The sequence below is a fragment of the Pongo abelii genome, chromosome 19 (assembly GCF_028885655.2).
Source record: "Pongo abelii isolate AG06213 chromosome 19, NHGRI_mPonAbe1-v2.0_pri, whole genome shotgun sequence".
Lineage (NCBI taxonomy): Eukaryota > Metazoa > Chordata > Mammalia > Primates > Hominidae > Pongo > Pongo abelii.
Window position 1 is genome coordinate 24,057,360 of NC_072004.2, and position 25,206 is coordinate 24,082,565.

At 55.8% G+C, this 25,206-nt stretch overlaps 1 protein-coding gene across 14 annotated transcripts in view; it reads right to left on the reverse strand.

The window, feature by feature from the left end:
• The window catches only part of LOC129051253 (tensin-3-like), a 635,743-nt gene that overhangs the window by 452,630 nt on the left and 157,907 nt on the right, over positions 1-25,206 (reverse strand). Inside the window, exon 16 of one of the 14 annotated variants that reach the window (XM_063718438.1) lies at positions 18,326-24,548. The exons of the other annotated variants lie outside the window; for them this stretch is intronic. Coding sequence (XP_063574508.1) covers positions 24,466-24,548 — 83 coding nt within the window. The 3' untranslated portion in view covers positions 18,326-24,465. Of the gene's footprint in view, positions 1-18,325; positions 24,549-25,206 lie in introns of those variants that run through there. 14 annotated transcript variants of the gene reach the window in all.

Sequence of the window (25,206 nt, forward strand, 5' to 3'; positions counted from 1 at the left end):
GTGCCACCGCCAGGGGCATAAGGGGAGGGGTTCCAAAAGGGTGGCTTGTCCAGAGAGGCCAGCATTCCAGGGACAGGGATTGTTGCCATCTCCCATTCCCGGCTTCTTCTTCTACACGGTATCGTGGTGTGGCTTCTTTCCTCAGAGAAGAGCCGTGAAAAGATACAACCATCTTCTCTGATGTGGTTCTGCTCCCCTACTGCAGGACAAAGAGCTCCTGTGGGGCTCTTTTCCTTGGTTGCTGTGTGGTCATCTTGATCTTAGAAAAGAGGCAGCTCATGATGGGGATGAGATTTCAATTGCTCCGGGACCGATGCATCTCCTCACGTGGGCCAGGCCTTCACACACCCAAAGCGGATCCGCGGCGGCGAAAACGATTGACAACCGGCCTCATGACCCAGGCAGAGACGCAGAAAGAGGCTCAGCAAAGACAGGCCGACATGCCAGAAATCGCTTTGTGGTGCACAGGGCACATTAGTCCAAAGACACACACGCACAAGGGCACACACACACTAACCGACAGAGAGAGGGAAAGAAAGACACAGAGACTGAGAGACAGAGAGAGAAGAGAGAATGGGACACACACACACACACACACACACACACACACACAGAGTCATCCAGCAAAGGCATTGGAACACACCCCTCCAGGCAACCCCTGAGGCTGCGGGGTTCTGCTCTCGACGAGAACGACCCTCGGGTGAGAGAACAGCCCAGGGGCACGCAGGCCGACCTGTCCTCGAGATGACGGCGGCACGACTTTTGGGGAGACTCACCCCAACAGCGTCCGGGCAGGCCTGAGGCTGTGATGCCGTGCTGCTTCCCCCGGACTCCGCCTGGGGTTTCCACATCCTGGTCGGCCCTTTGCGACTCCTGGTATCTGGAGACGTTCCCGTGGACCCCGTAGAGATGTCAGGCCGGAGCCTGAGAGCCCCGCCACCCAAGCACTGCCGCGGAGGGCTCCTGCTTTGCCGAGCCTCAGGGACCGGTTTCTAAGACAACCGTGGGAAGCACTGTGACGGCAGGAGCCGCTCGCGCCTCGCGCATGCGCATTGGCTGGATCGAATCGCGCTCCGCTCCTGGCAGTCAGGCTGCGTCCCCTTTAAATAATGAACCCTCTGCAGGGCTGCAGCGAGGCTCCCGCTGCAGCCGCGGCGGCGTGTGGATACGGGGTCCAGCTTGGGACGCCGTGGGAGAGGGGGCCGCCGGTTCCCTGTCCCAGGGACAAACCCCCAGCAGTCCCGCCCTCAGGATCCCCTTGAGCCGACTTCCACCGAGGGAAGGGGAGCTTCAGGACGCCTGCTGTGTTCTGGGGACTCCCGTTCATATCCGATTTTGTCCCTCTCCCAGTGAGATAGGATGGGCTCATCACATCTGGTGAGGCAGGCAGGGCCCCGTTGCAGCACAGAATGATCCCATAGGTCTCAAGGCGCAGCGTCAGCTGAAATTTCACTGATGCATCAGCCCTCTGCCCCCCTCCTCCTTCGAAAGAGCAATGGCCTGCCCCGCTTCTATAAGCCCTGGGGCTCCGGAAAGCCGACCGCGCTTTACAGGACACGTGCGGGCAGGAACAGGGGCGAATCCGAGGTGGAGACCATGTGACCACGCGTGGCACTGGCGTATCCCACAGCACATGGTGTGAATGTGTGTCACCGGGGGCATATCGGGAGACGGCGAAACAAACGGTGGTGTCCAGGTATGTGCCAGTGGAAGGGGGGAACAAGTGACCATTCGGTCAATGCCAAGGGAAATCAAAAAACACCTGGGATTCGGTGGGTGGGGGCCCTGTGCCTGACCCAAGCCAGGTTTTCAAATGCCTATCAGAGGAGCAAAGAAGTTTCTGCAGAATTCGCCCCACCCGCAACCCTCCTCCTCCCTGGTAGCCCTGACACAACTTCCCCTGCACCCAGCCCCAGCCCCAGCCCCAGCCCCAGCCCCAGCCCCAGCCCCAGCCCCAGCCCAGTCCCTCTGGTTCCCTGACATTCGTTTCGGCCACAAGATCAAGGGAGTCAGTCCGAACAGGAGCAGGGGAGAGGATGTCCCTCAACAATGAGACAGAAAGTGCAGAGGAAATGCGACACCACCTATCCTAGAAGACAACGCCAGTCACGGTCGCCTAGCGCTCATTCTAGGCAATCCACCCACCCATGAGGAGAAACCTGGAGAACAAGGAAGCTTCCCTGTCTGAGACACGTATGGAAGCCAAGAAATCCAGGGTCATGAGACCTGCCCAATGAAGCAGAAAGACGCTTGGAGAGAGATACAATCATGACACGGATCTGCAGGAAGTGTGTCCCTGACGCACTGGGAAGTCATCTTTGCACAAGGGCACACACACACTAACCGACAGAGAGAGGGAAAGAAAGACACAGAGACTGAGAGACAGAGAGAGAAGAGAGAATGGGAGACACACACACACACACACACACACACACACACACAGAGTCATACAGCAGAGGCATTGAAACACACCCCTCCAGGCAACCTCTGAGGCTGCGGGGTTCTGCTGTCGACGAGAACGACCCTCGGGTGAGAGAACAGCCCAGGGGCACGCAGGCCGACCTGTCCTCGAGATGACGGCGGCACGACTTTTGGGGAGACTCACCCCAACAGCGTCCGGGCAGGCCTGAGGCTGGAATGCCGTGCTGCTTCCCCCGGACTCCGCCTGGGGTTTCCTCATCCTGGTCGGCCCTTTGCGAATCCTGCCAACCGGAGACGTTCCCGTCGACCCCGTAGAGATGTCAGGCCGGAGCCTCAGAGCCCCGCCACCCAAGCACTGCCGCGGAGGGCTCCTGCTTTGCCGAGCCTCAGGGACCGGTTTCTAAGACAACCGTGGGAAGCACTTTGACGGCAGAAGCCGCTCGCGACTCGCGCATGCGCATTGGCTGGACCGACTAGCGCTCCGCTCCTGGCAGTCAGGCTGCGTCCCCTTTAAATAATGCCCCCTCTGCGCGGCTGCAGCGAGGCTCCCGCTGCAGCCGTGGCGGCGTGTGGATACGGGGTCCAGCTTGGGACGCCGTGGCAGAGGGGGCCGCCGGTTCACTGTCCCAGGGACAAACCCCCCAGCAGTCCGCCCTCAGGATCCCCTTGAGCCGACTTCCACCGAGGGAAGGGGAGCTTCAGGACGCGGGCTGTGTTCTGGGGACTCCCGTTCAGATCCGATTTGGGCCCCCTCCCAGTGAGATAGGATGGGCTCACCACATCTGGTGAGGCAGGCAGGGCCTCGCTGCAGCACAGAATGATCCCATAGGTCTCAAGGCGCAGCGTCAACTGAATCTTCACTGATCCAACAGCCCTCTGCCTCCCTCCTCCTTCGAAAGAGCAGGGGCCTGCCCCGCTTCTAAAGCCCTGGGGCTCCGGAAAGCCGACCGCGCTTTACAGGACACGTGCGGGCAGGAACAGGGGCGAATCCGAGGTGGAGACCATGAGACCACGCGTGGCACTGGCGTATCCCACAGCACATGGTGTGAATGTGTGTCACCGGAGGCATATCGGGAGACGGCGAAACAAACGGTGGTGTCCAGGTATGGGCCAGTGGAAGGCGGGAACAAGTGACCCTTCGGTCAATGCCAAGGGAAATCAAAGAACACCTGGGATTCGGTGGGTGGGGGTCCTGTGCCTGACCCAAGCCAGGTTTTCAAATGCCTATCAGAGGAGCAAAGAAGTTTCTGCAGAATTCGCCCCACACCCAACCCTCCTCCTCCCTGGTAGCCCTGACGCAACTTCCCCTGCACCCAGCCCCAGCCCCAGCCCCAGCCCCAGCCCCAGCCCCAGCCCAGTCCCTCTGGTTCCCTGACATTCGTTTCGGCCACAAGATCAAGGGAGTCAGTCCACCCAGGAGCAGAGGACAGGAGGTCCCTCAAGAATGAGACAGGAAGTGCAGAGGAAATGCGACACCACCTGTCCTAGAAGACAAGGCCAGTCACGCTCGCCTAGCGCTCATTCTAGGCAATCCACCCACCCATGAGGAGAAACCTGGAGAACAAGGAAGCTTCCCGGTCTGAGACACGTATGGAAGCCAAGAAATCCAGGGTCATGAGACCTGCCCAATGAAGCAGAAAGACGTTTGGAGAGAGATACAATCATGACACGGATCTGCAGGAAGTGTGTCCCTGACGCACTGGGAAGTCATCTTTGTTGAAGACATTTGGCCAGAGCGAGAGGCATCCAGGCCCCTGAGAAACACGTGAGGCAGAGCAAGAGGAAGGATAGAGCAGAGGCCAGAGCCCCGGCAGGATACAGCGCCGTGCCACCGCCAGGGGCATAAGGGGAGGGGTTCCAAAAGGGTGGCTTGTCCAGAGAGGCCAGCATTCCAGGGACAGGGATTGTTGCCATCTCCCATTCCCGGCTTCTTCTTCTACACGGTATCGTGGTGTGGCTTCATTCCTCAGAGAAGAGCCGTGAAAAGATACAACCATCTTCTCTGATGTGGTTCTGCTCCCCTACTGCAGAACAAAGAGCTCCTGTGGGGCTCTTTTCCTTGGTTGCTGTGTGGTCATCTTGATCTTAGAAAAGAGGCAGCTCATGATGGGCATGAGATTTCAATTGCTCCGGGACCGATGCATCTCCTCACGTGGGCCAGGCCTTCACACACCCAAAGCGGATCCGCGGCGGCGAAAACGATTGACAACCGGCCTCATGACCCAGGCAGAGACGCAGAAAGAGGCTCAGCAAAGACAGGCCGACATGCCAGAAATCGCTTTGTGGTGCACAGGGCACATTCGTCCAAAGACACACACGCACAAGGGCACACACACACTAACCGACAGAGAGAGGGAAAGAAAGACACAGAGACTGAGAAACAGAGAGAGAAGAGAGAATGGGACACACACACACACACACACACACACACACACACACACAGAGTCATCCAGCAAAGGCATTGGAACACACCCCTCCAGGCAACCCCTGAGGCTGCGGGGTTCTGCTCTCGACGAGAACGACCCTCGGGTGAGAGAACAGCCCAGGGGCACGCAGGCCGACCTGTCCTCGAGATGACGGCGGCACGACTTTTGGGGAGACTCACCCCAACAGCGTCCGGGCAGGCCTGAGGCTGTGATGCCGTGCTGCTTCCCCCGGACTCCGCCTGGGGTTTCCACATCCTGGTCGGCCCTTTGCGACTCCTCGTATCCGGAGACGTTCCCGTGGACCCCGTAGAGATGTCAGGCCGGAGCCTCAGAGCCCCGCCACCCAAGCACTGCCGCGGAGGGCTCCTGGTTTGCGGAGCCTCAGGGACCGGTTTCTAAGAGAACCGTGGGAAGCACTGTGACGGCAGGAGCCGCTCGCGCCTCGCGCATGCGCATTGGCTGGATCGAATCGCGCTCCGCTCCTGGCAGTCAGGCTGCGTCCCCTTTAAATAATGAACCCTCTTCAGGGCTGCAGCGAGGCTCCCGCTGCAGCCGCGGCGGCGTGTGGATACGGGGTCCAGCTTGGGACGCCGTGGGAGAGGGGGCCGCCGGTTCCCTGTCCCAGGGCCAAACCCCCAGCAGTCCCGCCCTCAGGATCCCCTTGAGCCGACTTCCACCGAGGGAAGGGGAGCTTCAGGACGCCTGCTGTGTTCTGGGGACTCCCGTTCATATCCGATTTTGTCCCCCTCCCAGTGAGATAGGATGGGCTCATCACATCTGGTGAGGCAGGCAGGGCCCCGCTGCAGCACAGAATGATCCCATAGGTCTCAAGGCGCAGCGTGAGCTGAAACTTCACTGATCCATCAGCCCTCTGCCTCCCTCCTCCTTCGAAAGAGCAATGGCCTGCCCCGCTTCTATAAGCCCTGGGGCTCCGGAAAGCCGACCGCGCTTTACAGGACACGTGCGGGCAGGAACAGGGGCGAATCCGAGGTGGAGACCATGTGACCACGCGTGGCACTGGCGTATCCCACAGCACATGGTGTGAATGTGTGTCACCGGGGGCATATCGGGAGACGGCGAAACAAACGGTGGTGTCCAGGTATGTGCCAGTGGAAGGGGGGAACAAGTGACCATTCAGTCAATGCCAAGGGAAATCAAAAAACACCTGGGATTCGGTGGGTGGGGGCCCTGTGCCTGACCCAAGCCAGGTTTTCAAATGCCTATCAGAGGAGCAAAGAAGTTTCTGCAGAATTCGCCCCACCCGCAACCCTCCTCCTCCCTGGTAGCCCTGACACAACTTCCCCTGCACCCAGCCCCAGCCCCAGCCCCTGCCCCAGCCCCAGCCCCAGCCCCAGCCCCAGCCCCAGCCCCAGCCCAGTCACTCTGGTTCCCTGACATTCGTTTCGGCCACAAGATCAAGGGAGTCAGTCCGAACAGGAGCAGAGGAGAGGATGTCCCTCAACAATGAGACAGAAAGTGCAGAGGAAATGCGACACCACCTATCCTAGAAGACAACGCCAGTCACGGTCGCCTAGCGCTCATTCTAGGCAATCCACCCACCCATGAGGAGAAACCTGGAGAACAAGGAAGCTTCCCTGTCTGAGACACATATGGAAGCCAAGAAATCCAGGGTCATGAGACCTGCCCAATGAAGCAGAAAGACGCTTGGAGAGAGATACAATCATGACACGGATCTGCAGGAAGTGTGTCCCTGACGCACTGGGAAGTCATCTTTGCACAAGGGCACACACACACTAACCGACAGAGAGAGGGAAAGAAAGACACAGAGACTGAGAGACAGAGAGAGAAGAGAGAATGGGAGAGACACACACACACACACACACACACACACACACACAGAGAGAGTCATACAGCAGAGGCATTGAAACACACCCCTCCAGGCAACCTCTGAGGCTGCGGGGTTCTGCTGTCGACGAGAACGACCCTCGGGTGAGAGAACAGCCCAGGGGCACGCAGGCCGACCTGTCCTCGAGATGACGGCGGCACGACTTTTGGGGAGACTCACCCCAACAGCGTCCGGGCAGGCCTGAGGCTGGAATGCCGTGCTGCTTCCCCCGGACTCCGCCTGGGGTTTCCTCATCCTGGTCGGCCCTTTGCGAATCCTGCCAACCGGAGACGTTCCCGTCGACCCCGTAGAGATGTCAGGCCGGAGCCTCAGAGCCCCGCCACCCAAGCACGGCCGCGGAGGGCTCCTGCTTTGCCGAGCCTCAGGGACCGGTTTCTAAGACAACCGTGGGAAGCACTGTGACGGCAGGAGCCGCTCGCGCCTCGCGCATGCGCATTGGCTGGATCGAATCGCGCTCCGCTCCTGGCAGTCAGGCTGCGTCCCCTTTAAATAATGAACCCTCTGCAGGGCTGCAGCGAGGCTCCCGCTGCAGCCGCGGCGGCGTGTGGATACGGGGTCCAGCTTGGGACGCCGTGGCAGAGGGGGCCGCCGGTTCACTGTCCCAGGGACAAACCCCCCAGCAGTCCGCCCTCAGGATCCCCTTGAGCCGACTTCCACCGAGGGAAGGGGAGCTTCAGGACGCGTGCTGTGTTCTGGAGACTCCCGTTCAGATCCGATTTGGGCCCCCTCCCAGTGAGATAGGATGGGCTCATCACATCTGGTGAGGCAGGCAGGGCCTCGCTGCAGTACAGAATGATCCCATAGGTCTCAAGGCGCAGCGTCAACTGAACCTTCACTGATCCAACAGCCCTCTGCCTCCCTCGTCCTTCGAAAGAGCAGGGGCCTGCCCCGCTTCTAAAAGCCCTGGGGCTCCGGAAAGCCGACCGCGCTTTACAGGACATGTGCGGGCAGGAACAGGGCCGAATCCGAGGTGGAGACCATGAGACCACGCGTGGCACTGGCGTATCCCACAGCACATGGTGTGAATGTGTGTCACCGGAGGCATATCGGGAGACGGCGAAACAAACGGTGGTGTCCAGGTATGGGCCAGTGCAAGGCGGGAACAAGTGACCCTTCGGTCAATGCCAAGGGAAATCAAAGAACACCTGGGATTCGGTGGGTGGGGGTCCTGTGCCTGACCCAAGCCAGGTTTTCAAATGCCTATCAGAGGAGCAAAGAAGTTTCTGCAGAATTCGCCCCACACCCAACCCTCCTCCTCCCTGGTAGCCCTGACGCAACTTCCCCTGCACTCAGCCCCAGCCCCAGCCCCAGCCCCAGCCCCAGCCCCAGCCCAGTCCCTCTGGTTCCCTGACATTCGTTTCGGCCACAAGATCAAGGGAGTCAGTCCACCCAGGAGCAGAGGACAGGAGGTCCCTCAAGAATGAGACAGGAAGTGCAGAGGAAATGCGACACCACCTGTCCTAGAAGACAAGGCCAGTCACGCTCGCCTAGCGCTCATTCTAGGCAATCCACCCACCCATGAGGAGAAACCTGGAGAACAAGGAAGCTTCCCGGTCTGAGACACGTATGGAAGCCAAGAAATCCAGGGTCATGAGACCTGCCCAATGAAGCAGAAAGACGTTTGGAGAGAGATACAATCATGACACGGATCTGCAGGAAGTGTGTCCCTGACGCACTGGGAAGTCATCTTTGTTGAAGACATTTGGCCAGAGCGAGAGGCATCCAGGCCCCTGAGAAACACGTGAGGCAGAGCAAGAGGAAGGATAGAGCAGAGGCCAGAGCCCCGGCAGGATACAGCGCCGTGCCACCGCCAGGGGCATAAGGGGAGGGGTTCCAAAAGGGTGGCTTGTCCAGAGAGGCCAGCATTCCAGGGACAGGGATTGTTGCCATCTCCCATTCCCGGCTTCTTCTTCTACACGGTATCGTGGTGTGGCTTCATTCCTCAGAGAAGAGCCGTGAAAAGATACAACCATCTTCTCTGATGTGGTTCTGCTCCCCTACTGCAGAACAAAGAGCTCCTGTGGGGCTCTTTTCCTTGGTTGCTGTGTGGTCATCTTGATCTTAGAAAAGAGGCAGCTCATGATGGGCATGAGATTTCAATTGCTCCGGGACCGATGCATCTCCTCACGTGGGCCAGGCCTTCACACACCCAAAGCGGATCCGCGGCGGCGAAAACGATTGACAACCGGCTTCATGACCCAGGCAGAGACGCAGAAAGAGGCTCAGCAAAGACAGGCCGACATGCCAGAAATCGCTTTGTGGTGCACAGGGCACATTCGTCCAAAGACACACACGCACAAGGGCACACACACACTAACCGACAGAGAGAGGGAAAGAAAGACACGGAGACTGAGAGACAGAGAGAGAAGAGAGAATGGGACACACACACACACACACACACACACACACACACACACACACACACAGACACACACACAGAGTCATCCAGCAAAGGCATTGAAACACACCCCTCCAGGCAACCCCTGAGGCTGCGGGGTTCTGCTCTCGACGAGAACGACCCTCGGGTGAGAGAACAGCCCAGGGGCACGCAGGCCGACCTGTCCTCGAGATGACGGCGGCACGACTTTTGGGGAGACTCACCCCAACAGCGTCCGGGCAGGCCTGAGGCTGTGATGCCGTGCTGCTTCCCCCGGACTCCGCCTGGGGTTTCCACATCCTGGTCGGCCCTTTGCGACTCCTCGTATCCGGAGACGTTCCCGTGGACCCCGTACAGATGTCAGGCCGGAGCCTCAGAGCCCCGCCACCCAAGCACTGCCGCGGAGGGCTCCTGCTTTGCCGAGCCTCAGGGACCGGTTTCTAAGACAACCGTGGGAAGCACTGTGACGGCAGGAGCCGCTCGCGTCTCGCGCATGCGCATTGGCTGGATCGAATCCCGCTCCGCTCCTGGCAGTCAGGCTGCGTCCCCTTTAAATAATGAACCCTCTGCAGGGCTGCAGCGAGGCTCCCGCTGCAGCCGCGGCGGCGTGTGGATACGGGGTCCAGCTTGGGACGCCGTGGGAGAGGGGGCCGCCGGTTCCCTGTCCCAGGGCCAAACCCCCAGCAGTCCCGCCCTCAGGATCCCCTTGAGCCGACTTCCACCGAGGGAAGAGGAGCTTCAGGACGCCTGCTGTGTTCTGGGGACTCCCGTTCATATCCGATTTTGTCCCCCTCCCAGTGCGATAGGATGGGCTCATCACATCTGGTGAGGGAGGCAGGGCCCCGCTGCAGCACAGAATGATCCCATAGGTCTCAAGGCGCAGCGTGAGCTGAAACTTCACTGACCCATCAGCCCTCTGCCTCCCTCCTCCTTCGAAAGAGCAATGGCCTGCCCCGCTTCTATAAGCCCTGGGGCTCCGGAAAGCCGACCGCGCTTTTCAGGACACGTGCGGGCAGGAACAGCGGCGAATCCGAGGTGGAGACCATGTGACCACGCGTGGCACTGGCGTATCCCACAGCACATGGTGTGAATGTGTGTCACCGGGGGCATATCGGGAGACGGCGAAACAAACGGTGGTGTCCAGGTATGTGCCAGTGGAAGGGGGGAACAAGTGACCATTCGGTCAATGCCAAGGGAAATCAAAAAACACCTGGGATTCGGTGGGTGGGGGCCCTGTGCCTGACCCAAGCCAGGTTTTCAAATGCCTATCAGAGGAGCAAAGAAGTTTCTGCAGAATTCGCTCCACCCGCAACCCTCTTCCTCCCTGGTAGCCCTGACACAACTTCCCCTGCACCCAGCCCCAGCCCCAGCCCCAAACCCAGCCCCAGCCCCAGCCCCAACCCCAGCCCCAGCCCCAGCCCAGTCACTCTGGTTCCCTGACATTCGTTTCGGCCACAAGATCAAGGGAGTCAGTCCGAACAGGAGCAGAGGAGAGGATGTCCCTCAACAATGAGACAGTAAGTGCAGAGGAAATGCGACACCACCTATCCTAGAAGACAAGGCCAGTCACGGTCGCTTAGCGCTCTTTCTAGGCAATCCACCCACCCATGAGGAGAAACCTGGAGAACAAGGAAGCTTCCCTGTCTGAGACACGTATGGAAGCCAAGAAATCCAGGATCATGAGACCTGCCCAATGAAGCAGAAAGACGCTTGGAGAGAGATACAATCATGACACGGATCTGCAGGAAGTGTGTCCCTGACGCACTGGGAAGTCATCTTTGCACAAGGGCACACACACACTAACCGACAGAGAGAGGGAAAGAAAGACACAGAGACTGAGAGACAGAGAGAGAAGAGAGAATGGGAGACACACACACACACACACACACACACACAGAGAGTCATACAGCAGAGGCATTGAAACACAGCCCTCCAGGCCACCTCTGAGGCTGCGGGGTTCTGCTGTCGACGAGAACGACCCTCGGGTGAGAGAACAGCCCAGGGGCACGCAGGCCGACCTGTCCTCGAGATGACGGCGGCACGACTTTTGGGGAGACTCACCCCAACAGCGTCCGGGCAGGCCTGAGGCTGGAATGCCGTGCTGCTTCCCCCGGACTCCGCCTGGGGTTTCCTCATCCTGGTCGGCCCTTTGCGAATCCTGCCAACCGGAGACGTTCCCGTCGACCCCGTAGAGATGTCAGGCCGGAGCCTCAGAGCCCCGCCACCCAAGCACTGCCGCGGAGGGCTCCTGCTTTGCCGAGCCTCAGGGACCGGTTTCTAAGACAACCGTGGGAAGCACTGTGAGGGCAGAAGCCGCTCGCGCCTCGCGCATGCGCATTGGCTGGACCGACTAGCGCTCCGCTCCTGGCAGTCAGGCTGCGTCCCCTTTAAATAATGCCCCCTCTGCGCGGCTGCAGCGAGGCTCCCGCTGCAGCCGTGGCGGCGTGTGGATACGGGGTCCAGCTTAGGACGCCGTGGCAGAGGGGGCCGCCGGTTCACTGTCCCAGGGACAAACCCCCCAGCAGTCCGCCCTCAGGATCCCCTTGAGCCGACTTCCACCGAGGGAAGGGGAGCTTCAGGACGCGTGCTGTGTTCTGGGGACTCCCGTTCAGATCCGATTTGGGCCCCCTCCCAGTGAGATAGGATGGGCTCACCACATCTGGTGAGGCAGGCAGGGCCTCGCTGCAGCACAGAATGATCCCATAGGTCTCAAGGCGCAGCGTCAACTGAACCTTCACTGATCCAACAGCCCTCTGCCTCCCTCCTCCTTCGAAAGAGCAGGGGCCTGCCCCGCTTCTAAAAGCCCTGGGGCTCCGGAAAGCCGACCGCGCCTTACAGGACACGTGCGGGCAGGAACAGGGGCGAATCCGAGGTGGAGACCATGAGACCACGCGTGGCACTGGCGTATCCCACAGCACATGGTGTGAATGTGTGTCACCGGAGGCATATCGGGAGACGGCGAAACAAACGGTGGTGTCCAGGTATGGGCCAGTGGAAGGCGGGAACAAGTGACCCTTCGGTCAATGCCAAGGGAAATCAAAGAACACCTGGGATTCGGTGGGTGGGGGTCCTGTGCCTGACCCAAGCCAGGTTTTCAAATGCCTATCAGAGGAGCAAAGAAGTTTCTGCAGAATTCGCCCCACACCCAACCCTCCTCCTCCCTGGTAGCCCTGACGCAACTTCCCCTGCACCCAGCCCCAGCCCCAGCCCCAGCCCCAGCTCCAGCCCCAGCCCAGTCCCTCTGGTTCCCTGACATTCGTTTCGGCCACAAGATCAAGGGAGTCAGTCCACCCAGGAGCAGAGGACAGGAGGTCCCTCAAGAATGAGACAGGAAGTGCAGAGGAAATGCGACACCACCTGTCCTAGAAGACAAGGCCAGTCACGCTCGCCTAGCGCTCATTCTAGGCAATCCACCCACCCATGAGGAGAAACCTGGAGAACAAGGAAGCTTCCCGGTCTGAGACACGTATGGAAGCCAAGAAATCCAGGGTCATGAGACCTGCCCAATGAAGCAGAAAGACGTTTGGAGAGAGATACAATCATGACACGGATCTGCAGGAAGTGTGTCCCTGACGCACTGGGAAGTCATCTTTGTTGAAGACATTTGGCCAGAGCGAGAGGCATCCAGGCCCCTTAGAAACACGTGAGGCAGAGCAAGAGGAAGGATAGAGCAGAGGCCAGAGCCCCGGCAGGATACAGCGCCGTGCCACCGCCAGGGGCATAAGGGGAGGGGTTCCAAAAGGGTGGCTTGTCCAGAGAGGCCAGCATTCCAGGGACAGGGATTGTTGCCATCTCCCATTCCCGGCTTCTTCTTCTACACGGTATCGTGGTGTGGCTTCTTTCCTCAGAGAAGAGCCGTGAAAAGATACAACCATCTTCTCTGATGTGGTTCTGCTCCCCTACTGCAGGACAAAGAGCTCCTGTGGGGCTCTTTTCCTTGGTGGCTGTGTGGTCATCTTGATCTTAGAAAAGAGGCAGCTCATGATGGGGATGAGATTTCAATTGCTCCGGGACCGATGCATCTCCTCACGTGGGCCAGGCCTTCACACACCCAAAGCGGATCCGCGGCGGCGAAAACGATTGACAACCGGCCTCATGACCCAGGCAGAGACGCAGAAAGAGGCTCAGCAAAGACAGGCCGACATGCCAGAAATCGCTTTGTGGTGCACAGGGCACATTAGTCCAAAGACACACACGCACAAGGGCACACACACACTAACCGACAGAGAGAGGGAAAGAAAGACACAGAGACTGAGAGACAGAGAGAGAAGAGAGAATGGGACACACACACACACACACACACACACACACACACACACACACAGATTCATCCAGCAAAGGCATTGAAACACACCCCTCCAGGCAACCCCTGAGGCTGCGGGGTTCTGCTCTCGACGAGAACGACCCTCGGGTGAGAGAACAGCCCAGGGGCACGCAGGCCGACCTGTCCTCGAGATGACGGCGGCACGACTTTTGGGGAGACTAACCCCAACAGCGTCCGGGCAGGCCTGAGGCTGTGATGCCGTGCTGCTTCCCCCGGACTCCGCCTGGGGTTTCCACATCCTGGTTGGCCCTTTGCGACTCCTGGTATCTGGAGACGTTCCCGTGGACCCCGTAGAGATGTCAGGCCGGAGCCTCAGAGCCCCGCCACCCAAGCACTGCCGCGGAGGGCTCCTGCTTTGCCGAGCCTCAGGGACCGGTTTCTAAGACAACCGTGGGAAGCACTGTGACGGCAGGAGCCGCTCGCGCCTCGCGCATGCGCATTGGCTGGATCGAATCGCGCTCCGCTCCTGGCAGTCAGGCTGCGTCCCCTTTAAATAATGAACCCCCTGCAGGGCTGCAGCGAGGCTCCCGCTGCAGCCGCGGCGGCGTGTGGATACGGGGTCCAGCTTGGGACGCCGTGGCAGAGGGGGCCGCCGGTTCACTGTCCCAGGGACAAACCCCCCAGCAGTCCGCCCTCAGGATCCCCTTGAGCCGACTTCCACCGAGGGAAGGGGAGCTTCAGGACGCGTGCTGTGTTCTGGGGACTCCCGTTCAGATCCGATTTGGGCCCCCTCCCAGTGAGATAGGATGGGCTCATCACATCTGGTGAGGCAGGCAGGGCCTCGCTGCAGTACAGAATGATCCCATAGGTCTCAAGGCGCAGCGTCAACTGAACCTTCACTGATCCAACAGCCCTCTGCCTCCCTCGTCCTTCGAAAGAGCAGGGGCCTGCCCCGCTTCTAAAAGCCCTGGGGCTCCGGAAAGCCGACCGCGCTTTACAGGACATGTGCGGGCAGGAACAGGGCCGAATCCGAGGTGGAGACCATGAGACCACGCGTGGCACTGGCGTATCCCACAGCACATGGTGTGAATGTGTGTCACCGGAGGCATATCGGGAGACGGCGAAACAAACGGTGGTGTCCAGGTATGGGCCAGTGCAAGGCGGGAACAAGTGACCCTTCGGTCAATGCCAAGGGAAATCAAAGAACACCTGGGATTCGGTGGGTGGGGGTCCTGTGCCTGACCCAAGCCAGGTTTTCAAATGCCTATCAGAGGAGCAAAGAAGTTTCTGCAGAATTCGCCCCACACCCAACCCTCCTCCTCCCTGGTAGCCCTGACGCAACTTCCCCTGCACTCAGCCCCAGCCCCAGCCCCAGCCCCAGCCCCAGCCCCAGCCCAGTCCCTCTGGTTCCCTGACATTCGTTTCGGCCACAAGATCAAGGGAGTCAGTCCACCCAGGAGCAGAGGACAGGAGGTCCCTCAAGAATGAGACAGGAAGTGCAGAGGAAATGCGACACCACCTGTCCTAGAAGACAAGGCCAGTCACGCTCGCCTAGCGCTCATTCTAGGCAATCCACCCACCCATGAGGAGAAACCTGGAGAACAAGGAAGCTTCCCGGTCTGAGACACGTATGGAAGCCAAGAAATCCAGGGTCATGAGACCTGCCCAATGAAGCAGAAAGACGTTTGGAGAGAGATACAATCATGACACGGATCTGCAGGAAGTGTGTCCCTGACGCACTGGGAAGTCATCTTTGTTGAAGACATTTGGCCAGAGCGAGAGGCATCCAGGCCCCTGAGAAACACGTGAGGCAGAGCAAGAGGAAGGATAGAGCAGAGGCCAGAGCTCCGGCAGGATACAGCGCCGTGCCACCGCCAGGGGCATAAGGGGAGGGGTTCCAAAAGGGTGGCTTGTCCAGAGAGGCCAGCATTCCAGGGACAGGGATTGTTGCCATCTCCCATTCCCGGCTTCTTCTTCTACACGGTATCGTGGTGTGGCTTCATTCCTCAGAGAAGAGCCGTGAAAAGATACAACCATCTTCTCTGATGTGGTTCTGCTCCCCTACTGCAGGACAAAGAGCTCCTGTGGGGCTCTTTTCCTTGGTTGCTGTGTGGTCACCTTGATCTTAGAAAAGAGGCAGCTCATGATGGGCATGAGATTTCAATTGCTCCGGGACCGATGCATCTCCTCACGTGGGCCAGGCCTTCACACACCCAAAGCGGATCCGCGGCGGCGAAAACGATTGACAACCGGCCTCATGACCCAGGCAGAGACGCAGAAAGAGGCTCAGCAAAGACAGGCCGACATGCCAGAAATCGCTTTGTGGTGCACAGGGCACATTCGTCCAAAGACACACACGCACAAGGGCACACACACACTAACCGACAGAGAGAGGGAAAGAAAGACACAGAGACTGAGAGACAGAGAGAGAAGAGAGAATGGGACACACACACACACACACACACACACACACACACACACACAGAGTCATCCAGCAAAGGCATTGAAACACACCCCTCCAGGCAACCCCTGAGGCTGCGGGGTTCTGCTCTCGATGAGAACGACCCTCGGGTGAGAGAACAGCCCAGGGGCACGCAGGCCGACCTGTCCTCGAGATGACGGCGGCACGACTTTTGGGGAGACTCACCCCAACAGCGTCCTTGCAGGCCTGAAGGTGGGATGCCGTGCTGCTTTCCCCGGACTCCACCTGGGGTTTCCTCATCCTGGTCGGCCCTTTGCGACTCCTGGCATCCGGAAACGCCTGCCTAGCCACAAACTTCCTCTCTGGGAAGGGAAGTCATCCCACTGCAGAACAGGAACCACTCAGGAGCTGGGCCAGATTCCAAGCGCTCCCGTGGTCTCCTGGGTGAGGCTCTGGAATGTGGCGATAAAGGAGCGCTCTGCTCTGAGTGGGGCTGTGGCAGGCGTGTCCCAGATGCCTCCAACGTGCCCCCACATCCACACTGACAGCAGGGCAGGCCAGGGTATCTCCCTGGGCAGACCTCGCACACTAGCACGCCGGTGCAGGCTCAGCATTCAGCAGTCGGCAATCTCAGGCCTCTGACTGGGCAGCTCAGTTCCCTTTTGGGCACTTCTAACTGAAAACACGGGGGCCCAAACTCAGAGGAAAAGAGGAGGTACTGTTGACGTTATCTGAGGCCACCCAAGCCAACTGGCCACAGAGGCGGCCAGAGAGCTTGCTAACAACATGTCAGACCATCACTGAGCTCTTCCCCAAAAAGAGGTCGGTAAGTTAAGACTCCTCCAGCTTGCAAACCAATAAAGGCATTCCTGGACAAATCCTGAGCGACATTCCTTGCCGGGTTAAAGCATCCGTTCTGCTGATTATTCCACTCCATAACGCCCTCTCCTCCTGGCTAGCACCAGCTCTTTCCCTCTGGAAATCTTGGCGAGTTGGTAAATCTCAGCAGGCACACAGCTCAGTTTCAGGTTTTTGTAGCATTACAGAAGCCATACACATGCACACATGCACACGCACACTCTCCACAAAGGCACAGACACATGCACACATACGCACGCACACACACACGCACACACAAAAGCTCTCTGCTTACCTTCCTTCAAAACAGCCCAGCGGCTCTCTCAGTCTACACCTCTGAGCCCAGTTTTCCTTGACACAGCCTTTCACAGCAGGACAGTGGCATGCCAGGGGAGGGCGGGGGCATGCCACCTCCCTCCCAGGCACCTGGCCTCCCACTAGCATAGAAGGTAAAAGATCTCCTTGGCTATGTGGGGACTTTGATTCCACCAAAAAGGCCAGGGCAATGTAAACACGAGGGTGGGGTTTGGTGCACTCAGGTTGAGTGAAATTTGAACTCCGGAGGCTGAGGAGGTGGAGAAAGGAGCTCCTCCTGGGAGTCCCTCACCAGGTTTCTGTGTTCACTCCTGAGCATTCTGAACTGATGTCCAGGAGCCAGCACCAACCCACGCAGCTTACAAAGCACAGTTTCCGCCTCCTTTTGCTTTCTTCAAGGCAACCAGGTGGAAAATCTTTGCCACACACGCTCCATCTCCCGGGAGCTGTCTCTCTGTCTTTTGTGTGGGATGTGGCTAAGAGTACAGTGTGAATGTTCACTGCACACAGCATATTTTGTGTGGTTAGCCCAGACCTCCACGTTCTGTGTTCAGTGTAGCAGATCCTTTTCATCTCAGCCTCTTTACATTCAGTGTAGGTGGGCTTCAGCCAGTGGCTTACTCTTTGCTTTGGCTCAACATGGGTCACAACACCAACCACACACTTTTACTCTTTAAATAAACAGAATATGACACAGCAAACAAGCAAAAGCCCATTCTGATGCCTTCAGGTTCCCACAGCACAATGGAAACCCTTTTAAAAATCACCAATCAGCCATCCGGGGGAGACAGGACATACCCGGGCTGTAAGCGCACGCAGAGGGTAACAAGTCTTTTAAATCACCTGAGATGGCCACATTGGCATATGTCGCTTACAGGAGGTTAAGGTAAAACTCAGCGCACCCTTGGGAGAAACAATCTCTTTTATGATGAGACATAATGCACTTATTGTGCAAAAAGTTCTATTAAATTTGGTATTCTTTAAAGGGTATTGGCTAACCCACCTTCCTATCAAGAGAACAGAAATTATTGTTACCATTCTGCAAATGACGTGATCGCTGCAATAAAGGCAGTGACTAATTTATCACAAAATAGTTTGCTTTAATGAATACACATCAAAAGAAAAGAGATTAGAAGTAGTGAATACAACGCAATGTATGTCCGAGTCTCTCCTGAGCACCGGGGTCTTGCCAAACTGTAGCTAACTGTATGTCTAGATATGGCTAGGGGGTCCCAGCCTCCTACAGGATACAAATCTTAAAATCAGACCATTGCATCACAAAATTGTGCAAGAAAAGCAACGGCCAAGGTACCTTTATCCATTTCTAATGGAAAGAGGTGGCAGGATTAGTTGTATGTTCAAAAGGAGTGTCTCCTTTCATGTTGTTCTGGGTTGGGCTTGATTTTGGTGGGGCTGGGGTTTTTGTTGTTTTGTTTTTCGGTGGCTGAGGGCAAATTTTCTTCATGTGGATGACAGCTTTGTAAACGGTCTGCCATAAGCCTTTGTGAATATATGGCAACAGGCACCCACTGGTCTTCAGATCTTGTTTATGTAGCTGGCGGCCACTGAGCAGGCAGGCTCAGAACGCTCTCATTTTCTACACGTTCCCTGCTAATGGGTCTTGATTACATGGAGCCTGTTCAGGCTGTTAGTATTAACTTTTCTTGAAACAACGCGGTCTTTTGAAGCTTTGCTGATGTTTGGCCAGAAGGCAGTTCTGTGGCTCAGAGTGTTTTGAAAGGCCCCAAGCCTTTTCACCCTGAAGGGTTGTAATTTTGTGCAGGAGGCTGGCCAGTCAACCCTTAGTATATGCGGGGGATTGGTTCCAAGACACCAGCACCCCCCAGTCCCCCACCACCCCCCGTGAGTATACCAAATCTGTACATACTCAAATCCTGCAGTCGACCTCGAGGAACCTGAGTATAGGAAAAGTAGGCTCTCCATATACACAGAATTCTCATCCTAAATACACCGTATTTTCCATCTGTGTGTTGGCTGAAAAAAATCTGCATATAAGTGGACTCACACAGTTCAATTATCATTCAAGGGACCACTGTGTAGCTAATGAAGAAAAGACTTGTTGAGTTTCCCGAATATCTCTGAAAATAGCAAGTGGGACAGAAGGTTGGCAGTATGTTTAGTGCCACTTCTGTTTGGGACTCCCTAAAGGCAGAAGAAAATTCCAGAATGGGAAACCAATTAGAAGGATGAGAAAACACATGGAAATTTCAAAAAGTAGTGGGAAAGATTAGAGGTATAAGAATATCCTAGGGCCAAAACACAGACAAGAATGTTCACAGGCAGCGTTATTCATAGTAGACAAAAAGTGTTAAGAGCCCAAATGCACACCAGCTGACAAATGAATAGGCAGAGCATGGTGTGTCCACACAGGGGCACACCACAGCCATGAAAGGATGGAGCATAACAAGGATGAAGCTGGAACACAGGCTGAGTGAAAGAAGCAAATCACAGAAGGCCACTCATTGCACGACTCCACTGAGTGAGACGTCTGGAATGGGAAACAGAGAGAAGGAAAGTAGCTTCGTGGTTGCCAGGGGCTGAGGAAAGGAGGAACTGGGAGTGACTGCTAATGAGTACAGGGCTTCTTTTGGGGTGATGAAGATGTTCCGGAATTAGATAATGGTGACAGTTCCACAACCTTGTGAACATACTAAAAATCAATGCATCGTATACTTTAAAATGATTAGAATGGTAAATTTACGTGCTATGAATCTGATCTCAATAAATAAAAGTAAGAACATTCTCAGGCTAGAAACCACATGGTAAAAAGAGCATATTTAGAAAGCAACGGCAACCAGCCCGAGGCTCGCACATGCCCTCAGGTTTTATACAAAGAGTCTGGGGACAGAGGCAGGCTCTGACCCCAGGTAGACAGGGGATTTCTGCAACAGAGCCTGGAGCACACAACATTCAAGGAGACAGAAGACACTCTTCTGTGCGCTGGTCACTGGAATGAAACCGATGCTGTGATCACACACTGCACCCTCTAGTGCAGGGTTCCAGGCCGAAAGAAAGCTGCCCACCTAGACAGATCAGTGTGTGGCTTCTGAGGAGGCCATTACCTGGACTGCAGGTCAGAAAGTGACACGCAGGGCCTCCCGTGAAGTTCCTCCTCATGAGGAGAGACACATGAAAGTGACATCTAAATTCACATAGCTTCTGGTAGAAAGTTCTGATTTGAAAACATGACACCACCAACTTTCAACAAATGCAGGTCCCTCCAGCCCTTGACCACCCATTCTCTCCTCACTGTCTCTACCGTTTGCTCCTCTCCCAACTTTCTTTCCAAGGATTCGTCCTCCCGAGCTGACATCCCTACCTGTCCACCACACTGAGCCTGTGTGATCCTGCTCCAATGTCAGGCCCCTCCCCACCCACCTAGGCAGACAGGCCTGTCCCAGGGGATCTCTGGAGGGGCAGCTGTGTGCCCAGAGGCCGGGAAGGGGCAGCCTGTGCCTCCTGCACTCCACTTCAGAACACTTTCACCCAAAACTCATTTCTCTCTGGAAACTGGTACCCCTGGCTACAGCGTTCTCCAGCCCTGTGGGCTACCATTGCCCCTCACTTCCCAGCCCATCCCCCAAACGTCCATGCCTCCCTTGGTCCAGGTTCAAACACTCTCATCACAGGCATTTATGTGGCTTCTCCTGGGAAACCATCAACATTTTATTGGGGCCCTGGCCTTGACTCTTTGGACTTTAGATAACATTCTTTGGTTTGACTTTAGAATTTCTCATGACATACCCTCAACTTCCACCAAACGTTGAAAGCCTTGAGCTCTTCAGGAGTGGTGGCCAGGCCTCTCCTTTCTCTAGCAGCTGCTACAGCTCCCTGGCTCCTGCTCTTCTCTGCATGTATCCAGCCCTTCCCTCAGCACAGTGGAGTCAGAGCCAATGTATGTTTAACTCCAGCACCAAATTTAAGACATTGAGGGCAACACAGATCCATGGTGCTTCCTCTCCTAGCCCATCTAGACCCACAAGGCCTGCTGTCTCCCTCACCTGTGGCCCATGTCCATGCCCCTGCTGATGTGCATGCCTCTGAAATCACAGAGGCCATACCAGTGTGGCGTCCACACATCACTGAGCACACCACACTGCTCACCCAACAATCACCTGTTGCCAGGGAAAGCTCCTCCAAGCTGTCCCAGCTCTCAACACCTCCACTCCCCAGACTGTTGTCCATTCCCAGCAGACAACCTCGCCTGCCTTGCACAGGTCAAGTGATGCCACAGCCAGTGAACTCATTCCCAGTCTGCTCTCTACCCTTCTCTGCATCCTGGCTTCTGCACCAGGCACCCTGCCTTGGACACACTCATGGTGCTCTCAGCCTCCTGCCTCTGTCAATCCAGTCCCTGACTGAAATGAGCTCGGCACATCAGCAGAAGGAGATTCACAGCCGGCGACCAAGCCCCCACTCCTGGCTTCACCAACTAGCCCTCTGACCCCTCAGTGTGGTAAAGATTTGATATGTTAATGCAGGCTGCATGCTCAGAAGGTTGTGCAGCTCATAAGCAGCACTCAGCAAGGGTGAGCTCTGACAACAACAACCATTAGCCAATCCAGCCCTATCCTGGCTTCTGCACGGAGCTGTGCCATCCAATTCAGCTCTGTATCTGCAGTATCCAGCACTGCCGATGTTCAGAGAGGCAGGGAGGAGATGGAGACTGCATCCTGGATCCTACAGAGCCTGCCTGACAAGCACACGTGGCCTCTGGTTTTCTTTCATGAGCTTCCCAGAAGGTGACACTCTGTCTTCACTTCCCAGGTGACCTATTGGAATCCTCCGACTTATGATTAACAAGAGAGCAATATCTTACGTGTACAGGAATAAAGAATGAACTCCCAATACTACGAGAAAGATGGTTTCCTCGCAGCCTCTGCCCACCCTTGGGAAAGCACCGATAGTGCCCATCACTCAGTGGCTCCCCCGCTGCTTTTCCTTCTGCCTCATCCTAGTCAGGGTCCCAGCAGCATCCCAGACTCACTGCTATGAGTTCAGGGGCAATGTACGGCTACTGCTGCCACCAAAGGACAGCTGTTGAGATCTTGGCAGAATTCCCTCAATCAATCAACACCAAATCTTGCTATTGCTCTAACCATTTGGCCTAATTTCAGTGAGAATATATCCCAGGTCACAAATTAGCTCACATTCACACTGACAAAAACAAATACTATTGAATTTTCATAGTATAATTTTCCATAGACTGTCACCATCATGAATCGTAAATTAATTCAACTTTCCATGGTGAAGTCTGAAAGAACACAATGTCAAAGGGTATATTTTCCTTGTTAAGAAATCACCACTATGCACTTATAAAGAAACACTAAACACATCTCTGGCTCTTGCTATGTGGAAGAAAACTTCCTGGGGACAGTTGTACTCTCTGCCTAGGCCCTATCAACTGGAGGGGGTCCCCCCACATCCACAACAGGTAGGTGCAGGCAGAGCACACACAGGACATTTGCTGGGGATGCCCTCCTCGTGTCCACAGAAACCTGTTTTCCCAGCTCCTGGGGTCAATGGCTTTCCCTGCACTTTGCGTCAGTCTCTCAGGCCCTAGGGATTTAAATCTGGGCTCCCAGTTCCAGCCAGAGAAACTGTCACTGGGTGTCCACCCTTGACAGGCCTTGACCTTGGCTCCCTCTCTGTGACATGCTCTAATCACACTCCTGGCTCACATAGCAAAGAGGTTACCGTGTCTCTTACCCTGATCCATGGACCTCCATGCCAGCTCTCCCCGACAGACAGCCAAGCTCTAGGTATATGGCTGTGCTGAGGCAACAAGCTGAGGCAGTCTCAGCTTTGCTCGGCCTGGCATGCGTCCCCACCCAGCACAGCGTCTGCAGGGGGAAAGGAGTGCTGTGGAAACCAGCTTTCATCCCCAAAGTAGGTCAGAATTGCTCCTATCAGCAAGATAAACTGAGCAAGTCTGAAGATCCATTAAAGCTCGCTTTTCTTACATAACAGCACAAGCTGCCATTATGTCAACCCTGTTTTTCAAGAAATAGCTGGATGTTTTACATAAAATATCCTCTGCAGTCTGTGCTATGTTAAAAAATTTAAGTAAGGAACACACCCACTAGTCTCTGACACCTATGCCTTCTACCTCACATGCCCTGCCCTCCATGGCATCTTAGATAATAGTAATGGAATACAACAACTGCATCCCCTCTGTCCTTGGACTTCCAGAGAGATTAAGTGACAATTTACATGCAACTGAATGCGTGTTTAACATCAAGTAGCTTGTTTGTCAACACTTAAATACAACTTTAACTATCTAAAGTCCCAGAATCAACAGTACAAGGCCAGAGTTCCCAACTTTCAATAGCAGAACTTGATCTTCAAACAAATCTTTATGCAGAAACCCAATATAAAAACAGAAAAAGATCAAGGTGGGGCTGGGGCTGCGGAGGGTTCTGACAGGAGTGGATGGAGAGAGGCTGGGGCTGCTCCTTAATAACCAACTTGGAATCCTGGAGCCACAGGCATAGAGTTTGAAAGCTGTTGACCCCAAGAATATTGTTACTCCTAAGGTCAATGCCAGCACCAAGAACATCACCGTAAAAGGCAGGAGAATCATTTGCTTAAAGGGAGCGTGCATGTGGATGGTGGTCTCCTAGCCCAGATGGCCGAATGGGGTCAGAGATGCAGGCCGTGAGGGTGCACCTCCATGTAAGGGTCCCTGGCCCCACAAGGACAAAAAACCCAAGTCAAAGAGATTGTCCCAGCTGCCTCTTTTGTATGAACACCTCCCTTTTCCCCTAAGTCATCCACAACCTTTCCCTCCCCTAGGAAGCACTGGCAGCTCTGTCTTGCAGCACTTTCCAAAGAAAGGAGTAGATGAGACAGTCTTGCATGCATAATCTAAAAGGCCTCCCCAGACATTCCTTTAAGCCTGAAAGAGAAGAGCCAGAACACGCACAAGTTCTACTCTTCCAACCAAGGGCTGAGGAAGATGGTGAGGATGACCCTGTGGGCCGGGCACACAGAAGCGTGTGCATGTGAGGAAGAGACTCTGCTTTTCTTCAGTCCCAGCCTCGTTCTCTCTCACATTTTGGTTCTGTTTATCAAATACTTAAAGTCAGCAGGTGCTCTCTTTCCCCGACTTGGCACAAGTGCAATTGCAGGCTCTTACAGAGAGGCAAAATGAAGTTGCAGCCCTGACTCTTCCAGGCAATGGAGAGAAAGGTTTTACCCAAGGAAGACACAGATGGAAACTCAGCAGGTTTGATCGAGTGCCATTCTGGCCCCCTACTCCTACCAGGAGATGGGCAGAAGAGCACATCTGGGAAGAGGGGCTTGACTGAGATGTGACTTGGAAAGAGGTGGCAGCAAGGGCCTTGTAAGAAGAATAAGGACCAAACCCTCATTACACCAGGGTCTACACACACACACACAAACACACACACACACTGCTGCTCACGCTGGGTGTGGGAAGCTTCGTGGCTCAGGGTCCCAGGAAGACTGTGGGGATGGAGCCGTCTTCCAGGTTCACGTCTCAGGGAATCCACCAACAGAAGAACAGTCAAGGTTGTAGTCCCCATAGGTGGGAATTAGAGTCCAAAGATCTGCAGCTTTGGGGAAGGAATGCAGGACAGGGGCATGAATCATTGCATGCATGTTGGTTAAGTGGGCAGGGTCACCAAAGAGCAATGGAGATACTGACCACAAATAGCAGAGGAAAGTGAAAAGAGATTAAGAAGCACAGCTCCTCTGGACTCTAAGAAGACATAGTAGGTGAGGCGCGGTAGCTCACACCTGTAATCCCAGCACTTTGGGAGGGTTAGGTGGGCAGGTCACCTGAGGTGAGGAGATCAAGACTAGCCTGGCCAACATAGTGAAAACCCCATCTCTACTGAGAATACAAAAATTAGCTGGGCATGGTGGCAGGCACCTGTGGTCCCAGCTACTTGGGAGGCTGAGGCAGGGACAACTGCTTGAACTCAGGAGGTGGAGGTTGCAGTGAGCCAAGATTGGGCCGCTGCACTCCAGCCTGGATGACAGAGTGAGATTCTCTCTCAAAGAAAGAAAAAAAAGAAAAAGAAGAAGAAGAAGGGGAGAGAGAGGGAGGAGAAGAGAAGAAGAAGAAGCAGAAGAAGCAGAAGCAGAAGCAGAAGCAGAAGAAGCAGAAGAAACAGCAGCAGAAGCAGCAGCAGAAGCAGCAACAGCAGCAGCAGCAGCAGCAGCAGCAGCAGAAGCAGCAGCAGCAGCAGAGGAAGAAGAGGAAGAAGA